This window comes from Oncorhynchus mykiss, chromosome 5 (genome assembly GCF_013265735.2).
Source record: "Oncorhynchus mykiss isolate Arlee chromosome 5, USDA_OmykA_1.1, whole genome shotgun sequence".
NCBI lineage: Eukaryota > Metazoa > Chordata > Actinopteri > Salmoniformes > Salmonidae > Oncorhynchus > Oncorhynchus mykiss.
This window is the reverse complement of record NC_048569.1, coordinates 41,621,427-41,639,890: the sequence shown is the minus strand read 5'-3', so window position 1 is coordinate 41,639,890 and position 18,464 is coordinate 41,621,427. Positions and strand designations below refer to the sequence as shown.

At 41.9% G+C, this 18,464-nt stretch overlaps 1 protein-coding gene across 2 annotated transcripts in view; it reads right to left on the bottom strand.

Moving 5' to 3' along the window:
* Positions 1 to 18,464, bottom strand: part of LOC110522945 (membrane-associated phosphatidylinositol transfer protein 2) — an 85,343-nt gene that overhangs the window by 41,424 nt on the left and 25,455 nt on the right. For both annotated transcript variants that reach the window (XM_036977546.1, XM_036977547.1), the window contains exon 2: positions 16,830 to 17,028. In XM_036977546.1, the coding sequence (XP_036833441.1) occupies positions 16,830 to 16,907 (78 nt within the window). In that variant the 5' untranslated portion in view covers positions 16,908 to 17,028. The remainder of the gene's footprint in view (positions 1 to 16,829; positions 17,029 to 18,464) is intronic.

Genomic DNA, 18,464 nt, shown 5'->3' with positions numbered 1-18,464 from the left:
TCAGAAGGAAATCTCCGGTTCGGACACACGCTGGATATTGTTCAAGTTGTCAATGCATTTGGGACACAAGGACAGCTCGCTTGGAAGGACTTGAACTCCTAGAATTCGCCAGCTGTGAGTAACCACTGCGAATGAATGAGCTGCCCTGTTCAATGCGATCGTTGATCATGCATATTATGGAAGCGCAAAATGTGTTTATAATTGGAACGTTTGATAAACTTGGGAATGTATAATTCAAAACACAGCGCTGTGATAACAATTAAGAAGTTGAAGTTTGGGACACACTGAGATTCTATGCACAATGTAACCTAATCATGTGTCTAATATTTGGCCTCACATGGAAATGCAATGCATCAACAGAATGCAACTGAAGGATCTAAAGATACTGCATGTTTAAACTTCCTTAAAAGGGACAAAACTTAGAATGGGATGAAATGTTTAAAAACGCATCGAAAATGCCGAACTTGCACATGTTCTATTCAAAATGGGTTAATATGCTGAAATGGATGACTGTGTTTTAAAGCATTAAAAGGAGACCTAAAGGGGCATTGCGTTTAACAATCAAACCAACAACTGTGTCATTGTAAATTGAGTGAACTAAAAGTGAATGATGGCTGATGAAATCCCAAATAAGACCCCACTGGAGAGGGCAGAGGAGCATTTAAATTCACTCTATGCAGCCCGGAGAGGCAATCTTTGAGTGTGTACACGCAAAATGAATGAAATTCTTGTTGATGGAGGAAACATTGAAACTGTGAATGAGGGTCTTGAAGCATTTAATGCTGTTCACAAAGACTTTAAGAATGCTCAGGAATCTGTGCTAGAGCTGGTCAGAGAAGAGGAACAGGAAAATGAGAGCATTAACTATTATCAAACAAGAATGAGAACTTATGAACATTTCCTGAAAGAGGTGGAAATATGGAAAAAAGCTGAAGTTGATCCACAAACACTCATTGAACCACACGACAGCATTTCCAATGTGTCAAAAACATCAAGTAAAACAAAGTCTTGTAAGGCTGCTTCCTCAGTGTCCTCTGCACACCTAAAAGCTGAGGCAAAACGAGCGGCTCTACTAGCTCACCAAGCATCATTACAGGACAAGCATGCATTGGAACTGGAGAAAGCTCAACTGAAGGTTAGGATGGAAAAATGGTACTGGAGACGGACATAGCAGCATATAATGCCAGACTGAAGGTCCTGGAGAGCGTTGACTCAACTTCTCAATCCCATGCTGTGGCAGCCCACTTACTAAGCCAAGAAGATGGAATGAACTCTTATTTTAAGAACCAGGAACCTCTCTACTGCTGACCTTGTACTACAGCACAAACAGGCCACACTCCCTGTTAGGGAGATACCCATGTTTGATGGTGATCCTCTAACATTTAGGCCATTCGTGCGTGCATTTGAGCATGGTATAGAAGATAAGGCAAGCAGTAACCAGGATAGGCTCTATTACCTGGAACAGTACAGCTTTGGTCAGCCCAAGGATCTGGTCCGTAGTTATCTGCACATGGAAGCCAGATGAGGCTATGCAGAGGCTAAGAGGTTGTTAAAGGAACACTTTGACAATGAAATCAAAGTCACCACTGCTTACATGGGAAAAGTTTTGAACTGGACAAACAACAATCCGGATGATAGAAAGGGACTGGGTGGCTACGCACTCTCTTATAGGTTGCTGTAACGCTATGCAAGATCCACAGAACATGGAAGAGCTTAATCTTCCCTCCAACATAAAGTTGATCATGTCAAATTCCCCTACAAACTAAGGGGAAAATGGAGGACTACAGCATGTGATATTTTAGAGGGAAGCCACCTGAGGGCCCAGATCAGTGACCTGGTGACGTTCAAGGAAAAACTGGCCAAAATATTGCAGAATCCACTGTATGGAGACCTTCAAGATCCCCTGTCCAACAAAAAGTAAAAAAACATTTTTTTAAAACAGCAGCTGACTTTAAACAGCAGTTCAAGTCCAAGAGTAGGGGAAGCAGCTTTGCCACTGCAGTAGCTGTAGTGGCAGATTGTGACTCTGAAAAACCTCTAAAAGAACAAACATACAAAGTAAAGAGACCAGGCATCTACCCTTCTGATGCTCCCAGTATCTCATGTGTATTTTGTGCTGGTGAGCATTTATTGGTTGACTGCCAACAGGTGAAGGCACACGAATCCAAGGTTGAGTTTCTGAGATCAAAAGGCCTTTGTTTTGGCTGTTTGATGAGAGGACACTTAAGCAAAGAATGTAAAAGAAGGATGACCTGTCAGAGCTGTCAAAGAAAGCACCCCACAATCATGCACATTGAAGGAAGAGAGATTTAGATCCCAAAAGGCAGATATTAGGGTGTAGCAGTAAAGCGGGAGGAGACTGTCAGCAGTACTCTTGTTTCACTATAAGCTGGTGAAGATACCGGGGCCGGTACAGATTGTGCACTTGCGATTGTGCCAGTTCAAGTAAAGATGGCAAATGGAAGCAAGTCTGTGTTAACCTATGCGTTTCTCGATTCTGGTAGCTCAGTAACATTTTGTACGGAGAGACTCATGAGGCAGCGGAAAGCTAAAGGCAGTGAGACTGAAACTCTGCTACGCACAATGGGGCAGGAGAGTCCTACCAAGAGCTTTGAGATATCTGGATTCGGGTTTGGCAACGTGGAAGGTGACACATTTCTTGCATTACCTAAGGTCTACACCCAGAATAAGATCCCAGTGACGAGAGAACATTCCCACTCAGAAAGATCTCAAAAGGTGGCCATACCTGAAAGAGGTTCAGTTGAAGGAGATTGGTGCTGACGTCAAACTCCTGATTGGCGTAAATGCTCCAAAGGCAATGGAACCCTGGCAAATCATAAATAGCCAAGGCAATGCAGTGAAACGCAGTGAAAATCCTCTTTGGGTGGGTGATGAACGGTCCTCTTAACAATTGTACCATGGCAGAAGAATCTGGGTGTCCTACGGTGATGGCCAATCGTATCTCAATGGCTGACCTGGGGGTTCTTTTTGTAAATCAGTACAACCATGACTTCCCTGAGAGAGAGTTTGAAGAGAAAAGTGAGATGTCAGCTGAGGATCGTAAGCTCCATAACCCTCAAAGACCGTCACTACTACTTACCGTTGCCCTTTATCAATGTAGTCCTGCCAAACAATTATGACATGGCAGAGCAGCAGGCTCTAAATATTGTCAGGAAGTTCAAGAAGGACGAAGGTTACGCTGCAGAGTACAAAGGCTTCATGGAAGAGGTGATAACAAAAAGGTTACGCCGAGAAGGTACCTCAGAGAGAATGGCAAGGTATGGTACATACCACACTATGGCGTTCACCGTAAGCACAAAGGAACAATATGAGTGATGTTTGACTGTTCACCATCCTATAAAAGCACATCTCTCAACAGTGAACTCCTTCAAAGCCCTGGCCTGGCAAAGACGCTTATAGGAGTCTTGCTAAGATTTCGGTAAGAGCACATTGCCATGATGGCAGACACCGAAGGAATATTCCTTCAAGTACGTGTCCATGAAGATGGCTTAGACTTTCTGCGATTCCTATGGTGGCCGGATGGTGATACTAACAAAAGATTGGAGGAGTACAGAATGACGGTACATCTTTTCATGCTATATCCTCTCTAAGTTGTGCAAACTTTGCACTGCGAAAGACAACTGTGAGAGGTACGATGAAGAGGTGATTCAAACAGTCAAGTCCAACTTCTATGTTGATGACGGCCTCAAGTCAGTGGCCACAGAAGAACAAGTCATAGCTCTCACAAAAAACCTCAGGGATGTGTGCTCTCAGGGTGGATTCAAATTGACAAAGTGGGTCAGCAACAGCCGCACTGTGCTGGATTCTATCCCTGATGAACACAAAGCCAGGCAGATAAAAGAACTGGACCTGGACAGAGAAAAGCTGCCTGTTGAAAGAGCACTTGGAATCCGACAGAACATTGAAAGTGATGCGTTTACCTTCCGAGTCACTGTCAAGAACAGACCTCTTATAAGAAGAGGTATTCTCTCAACTGTCAGCTCTGTTTATTATCCATTAGGTTTCTTTGCCCCATTCGTATTGAAGGCAAAGCAAATTCTCCAAGCGCTCTGCAAGCTAAAGTGTGGCTGGGACGAAGTTATCCCAGAAGAACACTCTATTTCATGGAAGAGATTGCTCTCAGAGCTGGACCAGCTGTCCAGATTGACAGATGTATGATGCTTGAGAACTTTGGTCAAGTCAAGACCGCACAGCTGCATCACTTCGGTGACGCAAGTGAACAAGGTTATGGCACAGCAAGCTACCTTAGGTTCACAAACGGTATGGAAAAGGTCCACATCGCATTCATACTGGGGGAATCAAGGGTGACTCCACTCAAGCAGGTGACGATCCCCAGACTGGAACTTGCATTGGCAGTGCGAGTGGACAGGATGTTAGAGCTCTAGGGGCTCTATTTCATTTTTGGATAAAAAACGTTCCCGTTTTAAGCGCGATATTTTGTCACGAAAAGATGCTCGACTATGCATATTGACAGTTTTGGAAAGAAAACACTCTGAAGTTTCAGAATCTGCAAAGATTTTGTCTGTAAGTGCCCCAGAACTCATTCTACAGGCGAAACCAAGATGATGCATCACCCAGGAATTAGCAGAATTTCTGAAGCTCTGTTTTCCATTCTCTCCTTATATGGCTGTGATTGCGCAAGGAATGAGCCTACACTTTCTGTCGTTCGCCCAAGGTCTTAGCAGCATTGTGACGTATTTGTAGGCATATCATTGGAAGATTGGCCATAAGAGACTACATTTTCCAGAGGTCCGCCCGGTGTCCTTTGTCTAAATTTGTGCGTAATCTTCAGGTGCAGGCATTTTCTCCTGGGATTCAGGAGAGAAAGCATGTTTCCAAGAACGATGTATCAATGAAGAGATATGTGAAAAACACCTTGAGGATTGATTCTAAACAACGTTTGCCATGTTTTCAGTCGATATTATGGAGTTAATTTGGAAAAAAGTTTGTGTTTTGAGGACTGAATTTATGGATTTTTTTTGGTAGCCAAATGTGATGTATAAAACGGAGCTATTTCTAATACACAAGGAATCTTTTTGGAAAAACTGAGCATCTGCTATCTAACTGAGAGTATCCTCATTGAAAACATCAGAAGTTCTTCAAAGGTAAATGATTTTATTTAAAGGCTTTTATGTTTTTGTTAATGTTGCGTGCTGGATGCTAACGCTAATGCTAACGCTAAATGCTAACGCGAAATGCTAACTCTAGCTAGCTACTTTTACACAAATGATTGTTTTCCTATGGTTGAGAAGCATATTTTGAAAATCTGAGATGACAGTGTTGTTTACAAAAGGCTAAGCTTGAGAGATGGCATATTTATTTCATTTCATTTGCGATTTTCATAAATAGTTAACGTTGTGTTATGCTAATGAGCTTGCTGATAGATTTACACAATCCTGGATACAGGGGTTTTTTCATAGCTAAACGTGACGCAGAAAACGGAGCGATTTGTCCTAAACAAATAATCTTTCAGGAAAAACTGAACATTTTCTATCTGAGAGTCTCCTCATTGAAAACATCTGAAGTTCTTCAAAGGTAAATGATTTTTTTGAATGCTTTTCTGTTTTTTTGTGTAAATGTTGCCAGCTGAATGCTAATGCTAAATGCTACGTTAGCCATCAATACTGTTACACAAATGCTTGTTTTGCAATGGTTGAGAAGCATATTTTGAAAATCTGAGATGACAGTGTTGTTAACAAAAGGCTAAGCTTGAGAGCTAGCATATTTATTTCATTTCATTTGCGATTTTCATGAATAGTTAACGTTGCGTTATGGTAATGAGCTTGAGTCTGTATTCACGAACCCGGATCCGGGATGGGGAGATCAGAAAGGTTAAGGTTGGAGCTCCAGATTGAACTTGAGGAGTCAACTTTCTGGACAGACATCCAGTCTGTGCTAAAATACATCCGCAACGATACCAAGAGATTCCATACCTTTGTAGCTAATAGGGTTGCTATGATCCGTGACCTATCGAAAGCAAAACAGTGGAGGTATTTGAATTCCAAACACAACCCAGCCTATGATGCCTCAAGAGGATTACATGTTGAAACTTTCCTGAACTCAAAGAGATGGCACAAAGGACCAGAGTTCCCGGAGAAAGCAGAAACACAGTGGCCAAAAGTCCCAGAGGAGCTTGGCTCCATCCCTCCGGATGATCCAGAGGTGAGAAACGACATCATCGTAAACAGTACAAGTGTGGAAGAAAAGAGTCCGACCAGCAAACTGATTGAGTACTATTCCACATGGAACAGCTTGAAGAAAGCTTGAAGAAAGGATGCTGAAACTGAAGAGACTGCTTCTACAGTTAAGCCAGAAAAGGAAAGTTCTCACACAAACTGATCCAGGATCAGATCAGAGTCTTAAAACTCACTGAAGGAACAACTTGACAAGTTCAAACTGACGTTTGGAAAAGAAAGTCTGTCTGTGTATGACCTAGATGAAGCAGAAAAGGTCATCATTCCATTTGAGCAATGACAGCACTTTAAACAAGAAATTGCATTAGTTGTGAAAGTAAAACAAATGTGCCAAGAGAAGCGGCTCAATCTGTAAGCTTGATCCAATTGTTGACAATGGCATTCTGAGAGTGGGAGGAAGATTAAGCAAACGGAACTAAAGAATCCTATGATCCTGCCCAAAGACTCCTACATCTCCAGACTGATCTTACTCCACATCCATGAGCAGGTTGGCCACTATGGGAGAGGTCACATGCTTTCTAGACTTCGCCAGCGACATTGGAAACCCTGTGCCAACTCCTTAGCAAGGAAGATCCTTACGAGCTGTGTCTTCTGCAGGCGGATGCAAGCTAGAGCTGGAGAACAGAAGATGGCCGACCTTCCACAAGATTGGGTGTCACCTGATTTGCCGCCTTTCACCCATGTGGGCATAGATTACTTCGGCCCCATAGAGGAGAAGCGAGGCCGCGTTCATATGAAGCAGTATGATGTGATCTTTACTTGCCTTGTGAGTTGAGCTGTCCATCTAGAAGTTGCTAGTTATCTGGATACTGATTCCTGCATCAATGCCCTGCGCAGGTTCATCTGTCGAAGGGGCCCAGTAACAAGTATCAGAACAGACAATGGCACCAACTTTTTTGGAACACAAAGAGCTAGGAGAAGCTCTGAAAGAGCTGGATCACAACAAGATTTAAAATGAATTACTGAAGGAAGGAGTGACATGGTCATTCAACCCTCCCTCTGGAGCCCACCATGGGGGGTATGGGAGAGGTTGATCCGACTGGTGAAAAATATCCTCTATTCAGTCCTTAAAGAGCAACTACTGGTTGATAAGGCTTTGCAGACAGCCTTGTGTGAAGTTGAGGTGATTATGAATGACAGACCAATCACAACTGTAACTTGACCCTAATGATCTAAAACCCCTGACTCCGAACCATCTGCTTTACCTGAAAGCAAAGCCAGTCCTGCCACCAGGACTATTCCAGAGATGCGACCTATAATCACGAAGGAGATGGAAGCAAGTACAAAATATCACTGACCTCTTCTGGAAGAGATGCATCAGGGTGTATCTTCCACTTATGCAGGAGCGGAACAAGTGGAACAAAACTAAGATAAACTTCAGTCCTGGTGACCTTGTGGTCATTGTCAATGACACAGCCCTAAGGAACTCTTGGCTAGTGGAGCGTGTGGTGGAGGCTTTGTCAGGGGCCAATGGTCTTGTCCGGAGAGTCATGGTTAAGACCAAGACCAATATCTTACAGGAACCTATCAATAAACTCTGTCTGCTCCTTGAGGTGGCTGAGTGACACACACACACACACACACACACACACACACACACACACACTTCTCCATCTTTGAATCACGTGCACCTCTGATTCTTCGATGTCGCACTCTTACATTCTTTGACGTCAAACTTTTGATATTTTTTGGAAGTTGAACACTTGCTGAACACTTCAACTCAGACTGAGATCTACGGACTCTTTTCCTATATGGGACCTTGTATATAGCTATAAACTGTAATAGTGCTCTGGTATAGAATGTTTTGTGTATTGGCTCTAGGTTTGAATATTAAGTAATTGTTGTGCATTCAGTGCACTTAACCATTAGGGGCCGGTATGATAGAGCCGATTTGGACATATTTGTATAAAAGACAGAACATACAGAGCTCCATGTACGTTTGTGTAAATATATTACATTTTAATATATATGATTATTTGAAATCATATTTATGATTTATATTTACCTGATTGAGATGTATTTATTTGTTGTTAGTGTAACTTAGTTTTTGCCCATTCATTGTACTGCTGTAAGTGTTTTAGGATAAAGGCAGGAAGTTGGGCCTTCGGGGGGAGGAGTCCTAGCTAGACGCGGGAGCAGTATAGTTTTTTGACCATACAGACATACAAACAGGTCATATTTTGTATTTTCCATGTCAAGTAATCTGTGCTTTAAGGTGATTGGAGAATAAACATTTTTGTATATATAAGAAGAATAAACCTTTTGCTTACACCATATCCCTGGATCTCATTGAATGTTTTGGCCGTTTGGAAACCTTGAGTGTGGACTGTATGCGTACCAAACAACCCCGCTTTCAGGCTAGGGCAGTGGCTATGGTAAAGAGGAAAGGAAGCCACTATAATCTGTATAAATCATTAAAAAATGCAAAATAAAAAAAACGTATAAAATAAAAAATCCAACTAGTTGAATATTGGAATGTATTTGGAAATAGACTTGGAAAGTCTTGGCATGTATTGGAAAATACTCAAATACACAGACAAGTGTATTTTCAAATACAAATATTTAAATACCCAGGTCTGGTCCTAGCCTCGCATGCCACCCTGATCTGTCAAGCTTACATGACTGGTTCGCTGCACGGATAGCGAACCATTCATGTAAGGTCGAGAGAGGTGACATGCGAGGCTAGTCTGTTGCTATGGGTATCTGAAATAATGTATTTGGAAATAAGTATTTTTTGAAAATAGTTTCGGCTTTTTATAGGAAGTTATTTGGAAATACTTTCAAATACTTCAAATCAAAGTTGCTGATTTATCCACATTATTTGCACTAAATGTAAATTGCTCTGGATGAGACCCACTAGGAACAAACTGGTTGAATCAATGTGGTTTCAGTGTAATTTGCCATTGTATTGTGACGTGGAATCTACCTGAAAAATACATTGGATTGGATACATTGGATTTTTTTTAAGTATTGTTTTGAGGGTGAAATTTCAACCACAGGATAATGTCATCATTGTCACCCATTTTCAACAAGGTTTCTCTGTTGAATTTGTACCATAGAAACAACGTCAGATCTTCAGCGTTATATCCACTAACAGAAAAAAACTATAGGCTGTGCAGCACCTCCTACTGGAGATTTGATCTATCTACAGTTATTCTTTAGGTCTCCCATTCACGTCTTCATCTCAACCAAAAATCTAAGTTAAGAATAGTACTAAATCAAATCATTCTTTATTTAAAGGCCAACACGACCAAATTGGGGTAGCGGCAGGGTAGCCTAGTGGTTAGAGCGTTGGACTAGTAACCGGAAGGTTGCAAGTTCAAACCCCCGAGCTGACAAGTCTGTCGTTCTGCCCCTGAACAGGCAGCTACCTTCAACACCTCCCATCTATCTCTGAAGACCGTCTAGTTCTATTTGCCATATATTTTTCAACTGTGATGTTTCAACCTTAACCATTTTCAATTTCAACTTCAATGGGGAATGTCAAAGTTGGGACGTCCCAATGATTCTGGATAACATGGAACCTGCTTGGATAGTTCCTCTGGCAATAATTCCAGTTTGTCTACAAATGAATCATTGATATTTTGGATTCACGTCTCCATCTCAATCCAAAATCTAATCAAATCAATCTTTAAAAGCACTTTACATGTTAATATTTGGTTGCATTGACAACCAAACACAATTCAATATCACTTTAGCAATACAGTAAATAGCTTACTAACATGTCAACAAGTTACAAATTCTGTTGGTTTCACGTCTCCAACTAAACCAAAAATAAAAGTTAAAAGAATAGGATTAAGCCAGTGAGTCAGATGAAACTATCCAAGAATTAGACATCCTTTAAATGTTATTTGGTTGCGTTTTCAACCAAACACAATTCAATAATACTTTTTTAATACAATAAATAGCCTAAAGTTAAGGCTCTTACAAACTAATGTAACACTATTTATTGAACTTTAAAATTAGTAACATTTCTCACCAGCCGTGAGTTTGGGCAGCTCCATATTAAGACATATGACTGTTCCTAGTGCAAAAACAATGTCCTATCCCGGGGCTTGGGCAAATGACATTACTAAGTTGCTCCCGAATGTACTACGTCAGGACATGGAAATCGATTCTATCGTAGTCCATGTGGGTTTTAATGACATTATGAAGGCAGCTCTGAACAGTTGAAACTGGATTTTAAAGAGCTGATTGATTGATTCCCTGCTAGACACTAATAAAAGACCCATCATATCTGGCCCTGTGCCCTCTCTAAATCGTGGCATTGAGAGCTTTAGCAGGACTCTCGCTCTTCACAACTTGCTAAGTGATTATTGCAGTTCAATGGGTGTAACTTTTGTTGACAATTCCGACACCTTTTGGAAACAAATCACGTTTTCTGAGGAGGATGGGTTCCACCCAAATCATTTCGGTTCCTGGATCATTTCACAGCATTATAAGGCTACGCTATGACAATGACTTATCAATGACCCAAGCCCAGCTAAGCTAATCCCTACTATTGTGACGCAGAGTTGTCATAATGCTTAGGCAAATGTACATTATACCAGGGGTGTTGGTAGACACAATGTAAGTAACCTAATTTATGTCCCTCTAACTACCCTGAATGCCTCTGTTGATCCTACCGCTATTGTATGCAGTAATCTCGTGCCTACGGACCAGCGTTAGGCTGTTAGCACTGAGGTGGTGTGCCCAAGCAGGGAGTCCACTGTGTGCAGCTCACCCTGCACTAACATAAATAACATGAGCATGTCTACTTCTGCTAAGCTTCCCAGTAAATCAATGATATCAAGCAAGCATCCCAGAAAAGTGCTGAAAATAGCCCACAGTAAAATATGTAGCTTAAGAAACAAGGTTCATGAAATGAATAACAAATAAGTCTAGCTGAACAGCCGATTGGCAAATGTACTGCATATTGAAAAATCATGTGACTAAACTGAATAAAAAGAACAAACTATACTATGAAACAAAGATAAATTATATGAAGAATTGCAATAAAAAAAAGCTCTAGAGCACCTTAAATTACATTTTGTGCAAAAAGGCAAACTCAGCACCACCATTCACTGACTCAGATGGCTCATGATCACAAAACCCACTGATATTGCCAATTACTTTAATGATTTTTTTAATTGGCAAGAACTTAGGCATGACATGCCAGCACCAAACGCTGACACTGCACATCCAAGTATAACTTATCAAATAATGAAAGACAAGCATTGTAATTTCTAATTCTGTAAAGTGAGTGTGGAAGAGGTGAAATAATTATTGTTGTCGATCAACAATGACAAGCCACCAGGGTCTGACAACTTGGCTGGAAAATTACTGAGAATAATAGCGGACGATATTGCCACTCCTATTTGCCATATCTTCAATTTAAGCCTACTAGAAAGTGTGTGCCCTCAAGCCTCGAGGGAAGCAAAAGTCATTCCGCTACCTAAAGAATAGCCCCCTTTACTGGCTCAAATAGCCGACCAATCAGCCTGTTACCAACCCTTAGTAAACCGTTTGGAGTAACCCTAGATTGTAAACTGTCATGGTCAAACATGTCGATACAACAGTAGCTAAGATGGGGAGAAGACTGTCCATAATAAAACGCTGCTCTGCCTTCTCAACAGCACTATCAACAAGTCTGGTCCTACAGGCCCTAGTTTTGTCAAACCTGGACTACTGTTCAGTCGAGTGGTCAGGTGCTACAAAGAGAAAAGTACAATTGGCTCAGAAAAGGGCAGCACAGCTGGCTCTTAAATGTAGACGGAGAGCTAACATTAATGACATGCATGTCAATCTCTCATGGCTCAAAGTGGAGAAGAGATTGACTTCATCACTACTTGTTTTTATAAGAAGTGTTGACAAGCTGAATGCACCGAGCTGTCTGTTTAAACTACTAGCACACAGCAGACACCCATACATACCCCACAAGACATGCCACCAGAGGTCTCTTCACAATCCCCAAGTCCAGACCAGACTATGGGAGGCACACAGTACTACATAGAGCCATGGCTACATGGAACTCTATCCCACATCAGGTAACTGATGCAAGCAGTAGAATCAGATTAGGTAAAAACAGATAAAAAGACACCTTATGGAACAGCGGGAACTGCGAAGACACACACACACACACACACACACACACACACACACACACACACGGGTACAGACACAAACATACGCAGACTGTCGCTAGCACACCCAATCTACATACACGTACATTGTAATATTGTTGTATAGTGGTATCACTCATTTTGTATTGTAGATATGTAGTGGTGTAACAATATTACACGATACACTGTTTTATCTTTTGTTTTAATGTGTGATCCAAGTGCCTTGATCACATCTAATTGGGATTCTTAATAAATACAAATACAGCCATGGCCACATTTTGATGTTAGCCTGATGTAACTATAAATGTATTTTTATGTAATCATAGAAAGTGTGCATGTTCAAAATAGCATGCACAGATCGCAGGTCTGCGGAGATCTTCACAATTGCCATAGAAATGTGCGCACACTCTCGAACAGCATTGATCCTTGCACTGTACGTTGAATGAATGTAATCTCAACTGCAATCCGGTTCATTTGGTTGTGCTGTTAGATGCAGCAGAGTGATAACACATTAAGTTGTTGCATAAATATTTGACATTGTAGTCCCATTGGAATTTGGTTGTATATTTAGATGGTTGAAAGCATCGTGGTAACCCATTAGGATTTCAACAAGCTTCTGTCTTTTTGAGTGGGTGAATAAAAAGGTTGAAATCTCATTGATCAACGTCTCAACCAAATATGAACAAAAATGTCCACGTTGAAATGACGTGGTGTGCCCAGTGGGGAGTGTCTTCTAAATGACTAAAAATGTAAATATTTTTTTAAAATATACTCAAATGAACATTTGTATTTAAATAACAATTCCTTAAATATGCATGTATTTGAACCCAGGTCTGTTCCTTTCCTCATCTTCTCTTTGAAAACATGACATAGGTGGGGGAAAGCTACATGTTAGGAAGCCTACTAGGGAGTCTGCTTTCACTTGTCCAGTGGTTTGACATTGACAGCAGTGCAGAGGGAGAAAAGGACTCGAGGAGAGGAAGCCACTTTAAACTACTGAGATGCCCAAAGTACTTCCGTCTATGACATGGTGCTGGCAAGAGTGAAGGACAGAGAAGTGTTGAACGTGAGAAAAACAATGTCATGGACAGAAAAGTGGGAAAAAAGTGTTTCCAGGAATCTGCCTGAAGATTGAAAGTTTTGTGCTGAGAGAAACAGTAAAGCCCAGGCACCAAGGACAAATAGATAAGAAGTTGTTGTTTTTTTAAGAAGAAAAAAAAGATCCCGGGAGCCAAAAGAGAGTTCCTTGGTTACAGTATCTGAGCCTGAAGACATGCATGGAGGGACAGGGAGCCTGGGAAAGATAGAAAGAGAGAAATATGGAGAGAAATGAGTGTTAGTAAGTAATGGTGGCATGCTGTGCTGGGCTGGAAGCTGAGAGGGCAGCAGAGACCGAGAGTACCACAGGAATAGTAATGTCTTGGCTTTGCTGAGGTCTGATTTCTGCTGGGCCCCAGTTACCGCTGAATATTTTATATGATACCGCAAGGTTAGCAAAAAGACACACAAACACACACACACACAAAGTTAGCATGAAACAGGTCCTCAAGGTCTACACTGCATAGTCAGTCTCTTCCAGCCATACAAATGATTACTTCAGCCAAAGGAAACCAGGTGTGTGTCGGCCTAGTATGTGACCAATAAGGGACAGTAATGTATCAATAAGTACCAATTATATACAGCTTATGAACACAGTCCACATTGCAGCTCTCCAGTCTTTCACATGGACATACTGAATAGGACCAACATAAGGTGGCTCTCCATCCTACTGTCTGTTGTCCTCGTTTCTCCCTGTGTTTAGTCTCTAATTTGGCACACACACACTCCAATCGAGGAGATAAGTACTTTACACCAGTGTGATTTTGTTAAGTAAAAATACTTGAAAGTACTACTACTAGTTTTTTGGGGTATCTTCACTATTTATATTTTTTACTTTACTACATTTCTAAAGAAAAGTATGTACTTTTTACTCCATACATTTTCCATGAGACACAAAAGAACTCGTTACATTTTGAATGCTTAGCAGGACAGAAAAATATTTTAATTCACACATTTATCAAAAGAACATCTCTGGTAATCCCTACTGCCTCTGAACTGGCAGACTCACTAAAGACATGCTTAGTTTCTAAATTATGTCTGAGTGTTGTAGCATCCCCTGGCTATCTGTAAATACATTTTTAAAAAACAAGAAAACGGTTCCGTCTGGTTTTCTTAATAGAAGTAATTTGAAATTATTTAAACTTTTACTTTTGATACTTAAGTATACTTGAATAATTACATTTACCTTTGGTACTTAAGTGTATTTAAAACCATTTAAAAAAAAACTTTTTCTCAAGTAGGATTTTATTGGGTGACTTTCACTTAAGTCATTTTCTATTAAAAGGCATCTTTACTTTTACTCAAGTATGACAAATCGGGTACATTTTCCACCACTGCAAAATCAGCAGTGTAACATTGTCATGGAAACACTGGCTGGATCATTTGGACTTTTCTTTCTCCATTTCCCTCCATCTCAATCTCTGCCTCTCTCTTTCTCTTTTTGACCCTTTCCATCAGTCTCTGCCCGTTCCTCTGTAAGTCTCCCTCTTCCGTGCCCCCTTTCTCTGTCTGCTTCCCCCAATCACCTTCCCTCTCTCTGTCTTTTATTCTCATTGCAAACAAATGACGGCAGCCACTGCCACTGCCACGCTGCTGCTGATGTCACTGGTTACCATGGCTACCAACCGCTCAGCTGTGACGCTGCCCCAGAGGAGAGATGTGTTTGTGGGTAAGGTTTACAACGTTTACATTAACATTAAAACAGGCAGCACATGGAGCTCCATCAAGTGTTGGTCTAACAGACCGTATTCCGTCAGGGGTCACCAGGTGACCTAATCACCCATAATCCTCTAGGATAATGTCCTGAAGTCACATCACTGGTTGGCTGCGACTGTCCTAGGAAAGATCTGCTCTTCAAAAGTAGCTACTGTACCGTGGGTTCGTATCCACAAAACCAACTAATATTTTCCTCCTCTAGAGAGAGAACAGAGACTGTGCGCAAAACATTGGAGACAAGCATATGGAGAGCCAGCTGGCCTTAGAAAGCTCCCATTAAATTGGTGACCTGAACCATGAACACAACCAGACACCATGTTACACACACAAACACACACACATGCGCAAGCAAGAACACACACAGCTCACATCACCACCTAACACCTGATCTAGGGTCAGTAGGGCTTCTGGGTCACAGCAACAATCTGATGACTCTCTGACCTAGACCACTGTTTTAGGATGATGGTATATTCCGTAAATGCTTCGTGAACATGTTGTATTCTGCCTCTATTGTATCCTGATTGATGCATGTTAGCCATGCAATACTATGCTACATGATACAGTTGAAGTCGGAAGTTTACATACACTTAGGTAAACATTTTTTGATAACAAAACTATCGTTTTGGCAAGTCGGTAAGGACATCTACTTTGTGCATGACACAAGTCATCTTTCCAACAATTGTTTACAGACAGATTATTTCACTTATAATCCACTGTATCACAATTCCAGTGGGTCAGAAGTTTACATACACTAAGTTGACTGTGCCTTTAAACAGCTCGGAAAATTCCAGAAAATGATGTGATGGCTTTAGATGCTTCTGATAGGCTAATTGACATCATTTGAGTCAATTGGAGGTGTACTTGTGGATGTATTTCAAGGCATACCTTCAAACTCAGTGCCTCTTTGCTTGACATCATGGGAAAATCAAATGAAATCAGCCAAGACCTCAGGGGGAAAAAAAGGGAAGCATGGAGGTGGCAACATCATGTTGTGGGGGTGCTTTGCTGCAGGAGGGACTGGTGCACTTCACAAAATAGATGGCATCATGAGGTAGTAAAATTATGTGGATATATTGAAGCATCAGTCAGGAAGTTAAAGCTTGGTCGCAAATGGGTCTTCCAAATGAACAATGACCCTAAACATATTTCCAAAGTTGTGGCAAAATGGCTTAAGGACAACAACGTCAAGGTATTGGAGTGGCCATCACAACGCCCTGACCTCAATCCCATAGAAAATTTGTGGGCAGAACTGAAAAAGCGTGTGCGAGCAAGGAGGCCTACAAACCTGACTCAGTTACACCAGCTAATGTCAGGAGGAATGGGACAAAATTCACCCAACTTATTGTGGGAAGCTTGTGGAAGGCTACCCAAAACATTTGACCTAAGTTAAACAATTTAAAGGCAATGCTACCAAATACTGATTGAGTGTATGTAAACTTCTGACCCACTGGGAATGTGATGAAAGAAATAAAAGCTGAAATAAATCACTCTCTCTACTATGATTCTGACATTTCACGTTCTTAAAATAAAGTGGTGATCCTAACTGACCTAAGAAAGATAATTTTTAGTAGGATTTAATGTCAGGAATTGTGAAAAATTAAGTTTAAATGTATTTGGCTAAGGTGTATGTAAACTTCAGACTTCAACTGTATATGTATTCTGTGTGCTGTATTTTCTATGCTAGCCAGTAACCACCCACCTGGATCATGTAGAGCTGGGCGATGCGGTATTCCTCCACGCTCATGGGCATGGGGATCCGGTACTCCTTGATCAACATGGTGGCTGGTGGGTGGGGGTAACAGGGGGCTGGGGGGGGGCAGAGAGTCGTCTCAACGAGCCGCTCTACCCAAGCAGCAGCAGCATCAAACAGCCACGATGGAAAGCATCATTTTTCAGACCTGTAGGAGGAGGGAAAAGAGTTACACTGGGTGAGAGGAAACCTTGTGGTATTTGATTTGGTCAAGTCTATGTGGTGAGAACTATCAGTAGTCTCAGATGTCTGTGTGATGACACACACACACACACACACACACGCAAGGGTAAGAAGAGAATACTTGACACTGAATAACATAATCACATATATATCCTTAATCCAATCAAGACAACACTTCCTCTCCACATCTTGTGTGTATATGTCCTCAGTCACCATTCAGCCCTGAATCAGATATATCAAAACATTTACCTACTAATCAAATATTGATCTTTTTTACAAGTCCACATTATATCCAATGTTCTAGCCACTTCCCAGTAACGTCCATACTAAATGCCAAAAGTTATTCCTGAAAGTCAATGTCCCTATTCACTGTAGAGGTGCAGTAACAGCAGTCTGCTAACGATGCAATTCCACAATCGGCAAGGCCCAGGCATCAAGCATCAGCATCCAATCAGTGTCCAAGTAATGACAAAACAAAATATAAACAACGTTTCCTTCAGTAGAGGTCTGCCCAAGCCTCCCAAGAGACAAGGCAGCATGGCAACACACACAGACAGACAGGAACGAGTTAAGGGAGTCACATGACTGAGGTGGCTTAGTGTAAGGCAGATTAAACACACAGCACCGCACTTCGTTACACAACTCTGTCTAATAGCAGAGGAGAGAGAGAATGGAGGGAGGGAGAGAGGGGAAAAAGGTAGAGTGAGAAAGAGAGGGGGGGTTGAGTGAGGAAAGTAGAGATGGGAGAGAGGGGTTGGAAGGCTGCTCGAGGGGTAGAGCATGTGTGGGAGGGAGAGAGAGAGAGAGAGAAGGAGGGGGGCATAATCACTCCAGCCCAACAGATTAATAGATTGATAGAGACAGAGGCTAGTGGAGTGTCACAGGGAAGCCAGAGGGGACGCAGAGAGGCAGAGAGAGAGAGAGAGAGAGAGAGAGGCAAGCCAGAGGGGACGCAGAGGCAGAGAGGCAGAGAGAGAGAGAGAGGCAAGCCAGAGGGGACGCAGAGGCAGAGAGGCAGAGATAGAGAGAGAGAGGCAGAGAGAGAGAGCTAGAGAGAGAGCTAGAGAGAGAGAGGCAAGCCAGAGGGGACACAGAGGCAGAGAGGCAGAGAGAGAGAGAGAGAGAGAGAGAGAGAGGCAGAAGGAGAGAGAGAGAGAGGCAGAGAGAGAGAGAGAGAGAGAGAGAGAGAGAGGCAGATAGAGAGAGAGGCAGAGAGAGAGAGAGAGAGGCAGAGAGAGAGAGAGAGGCATAGAGAGAGGCATAGAGAGAGGCATAGAGAGAGGCATAGAGAGAGGCATAGAGAGAGGCATAGAGAGAGGCATAGAGAGAGCGAGAGAGAGGCAGAGAGACAGAGAGAGACAGAGAGAGAGAGAGGCAGAGACAGCGAGAGAGAGAGGCAGA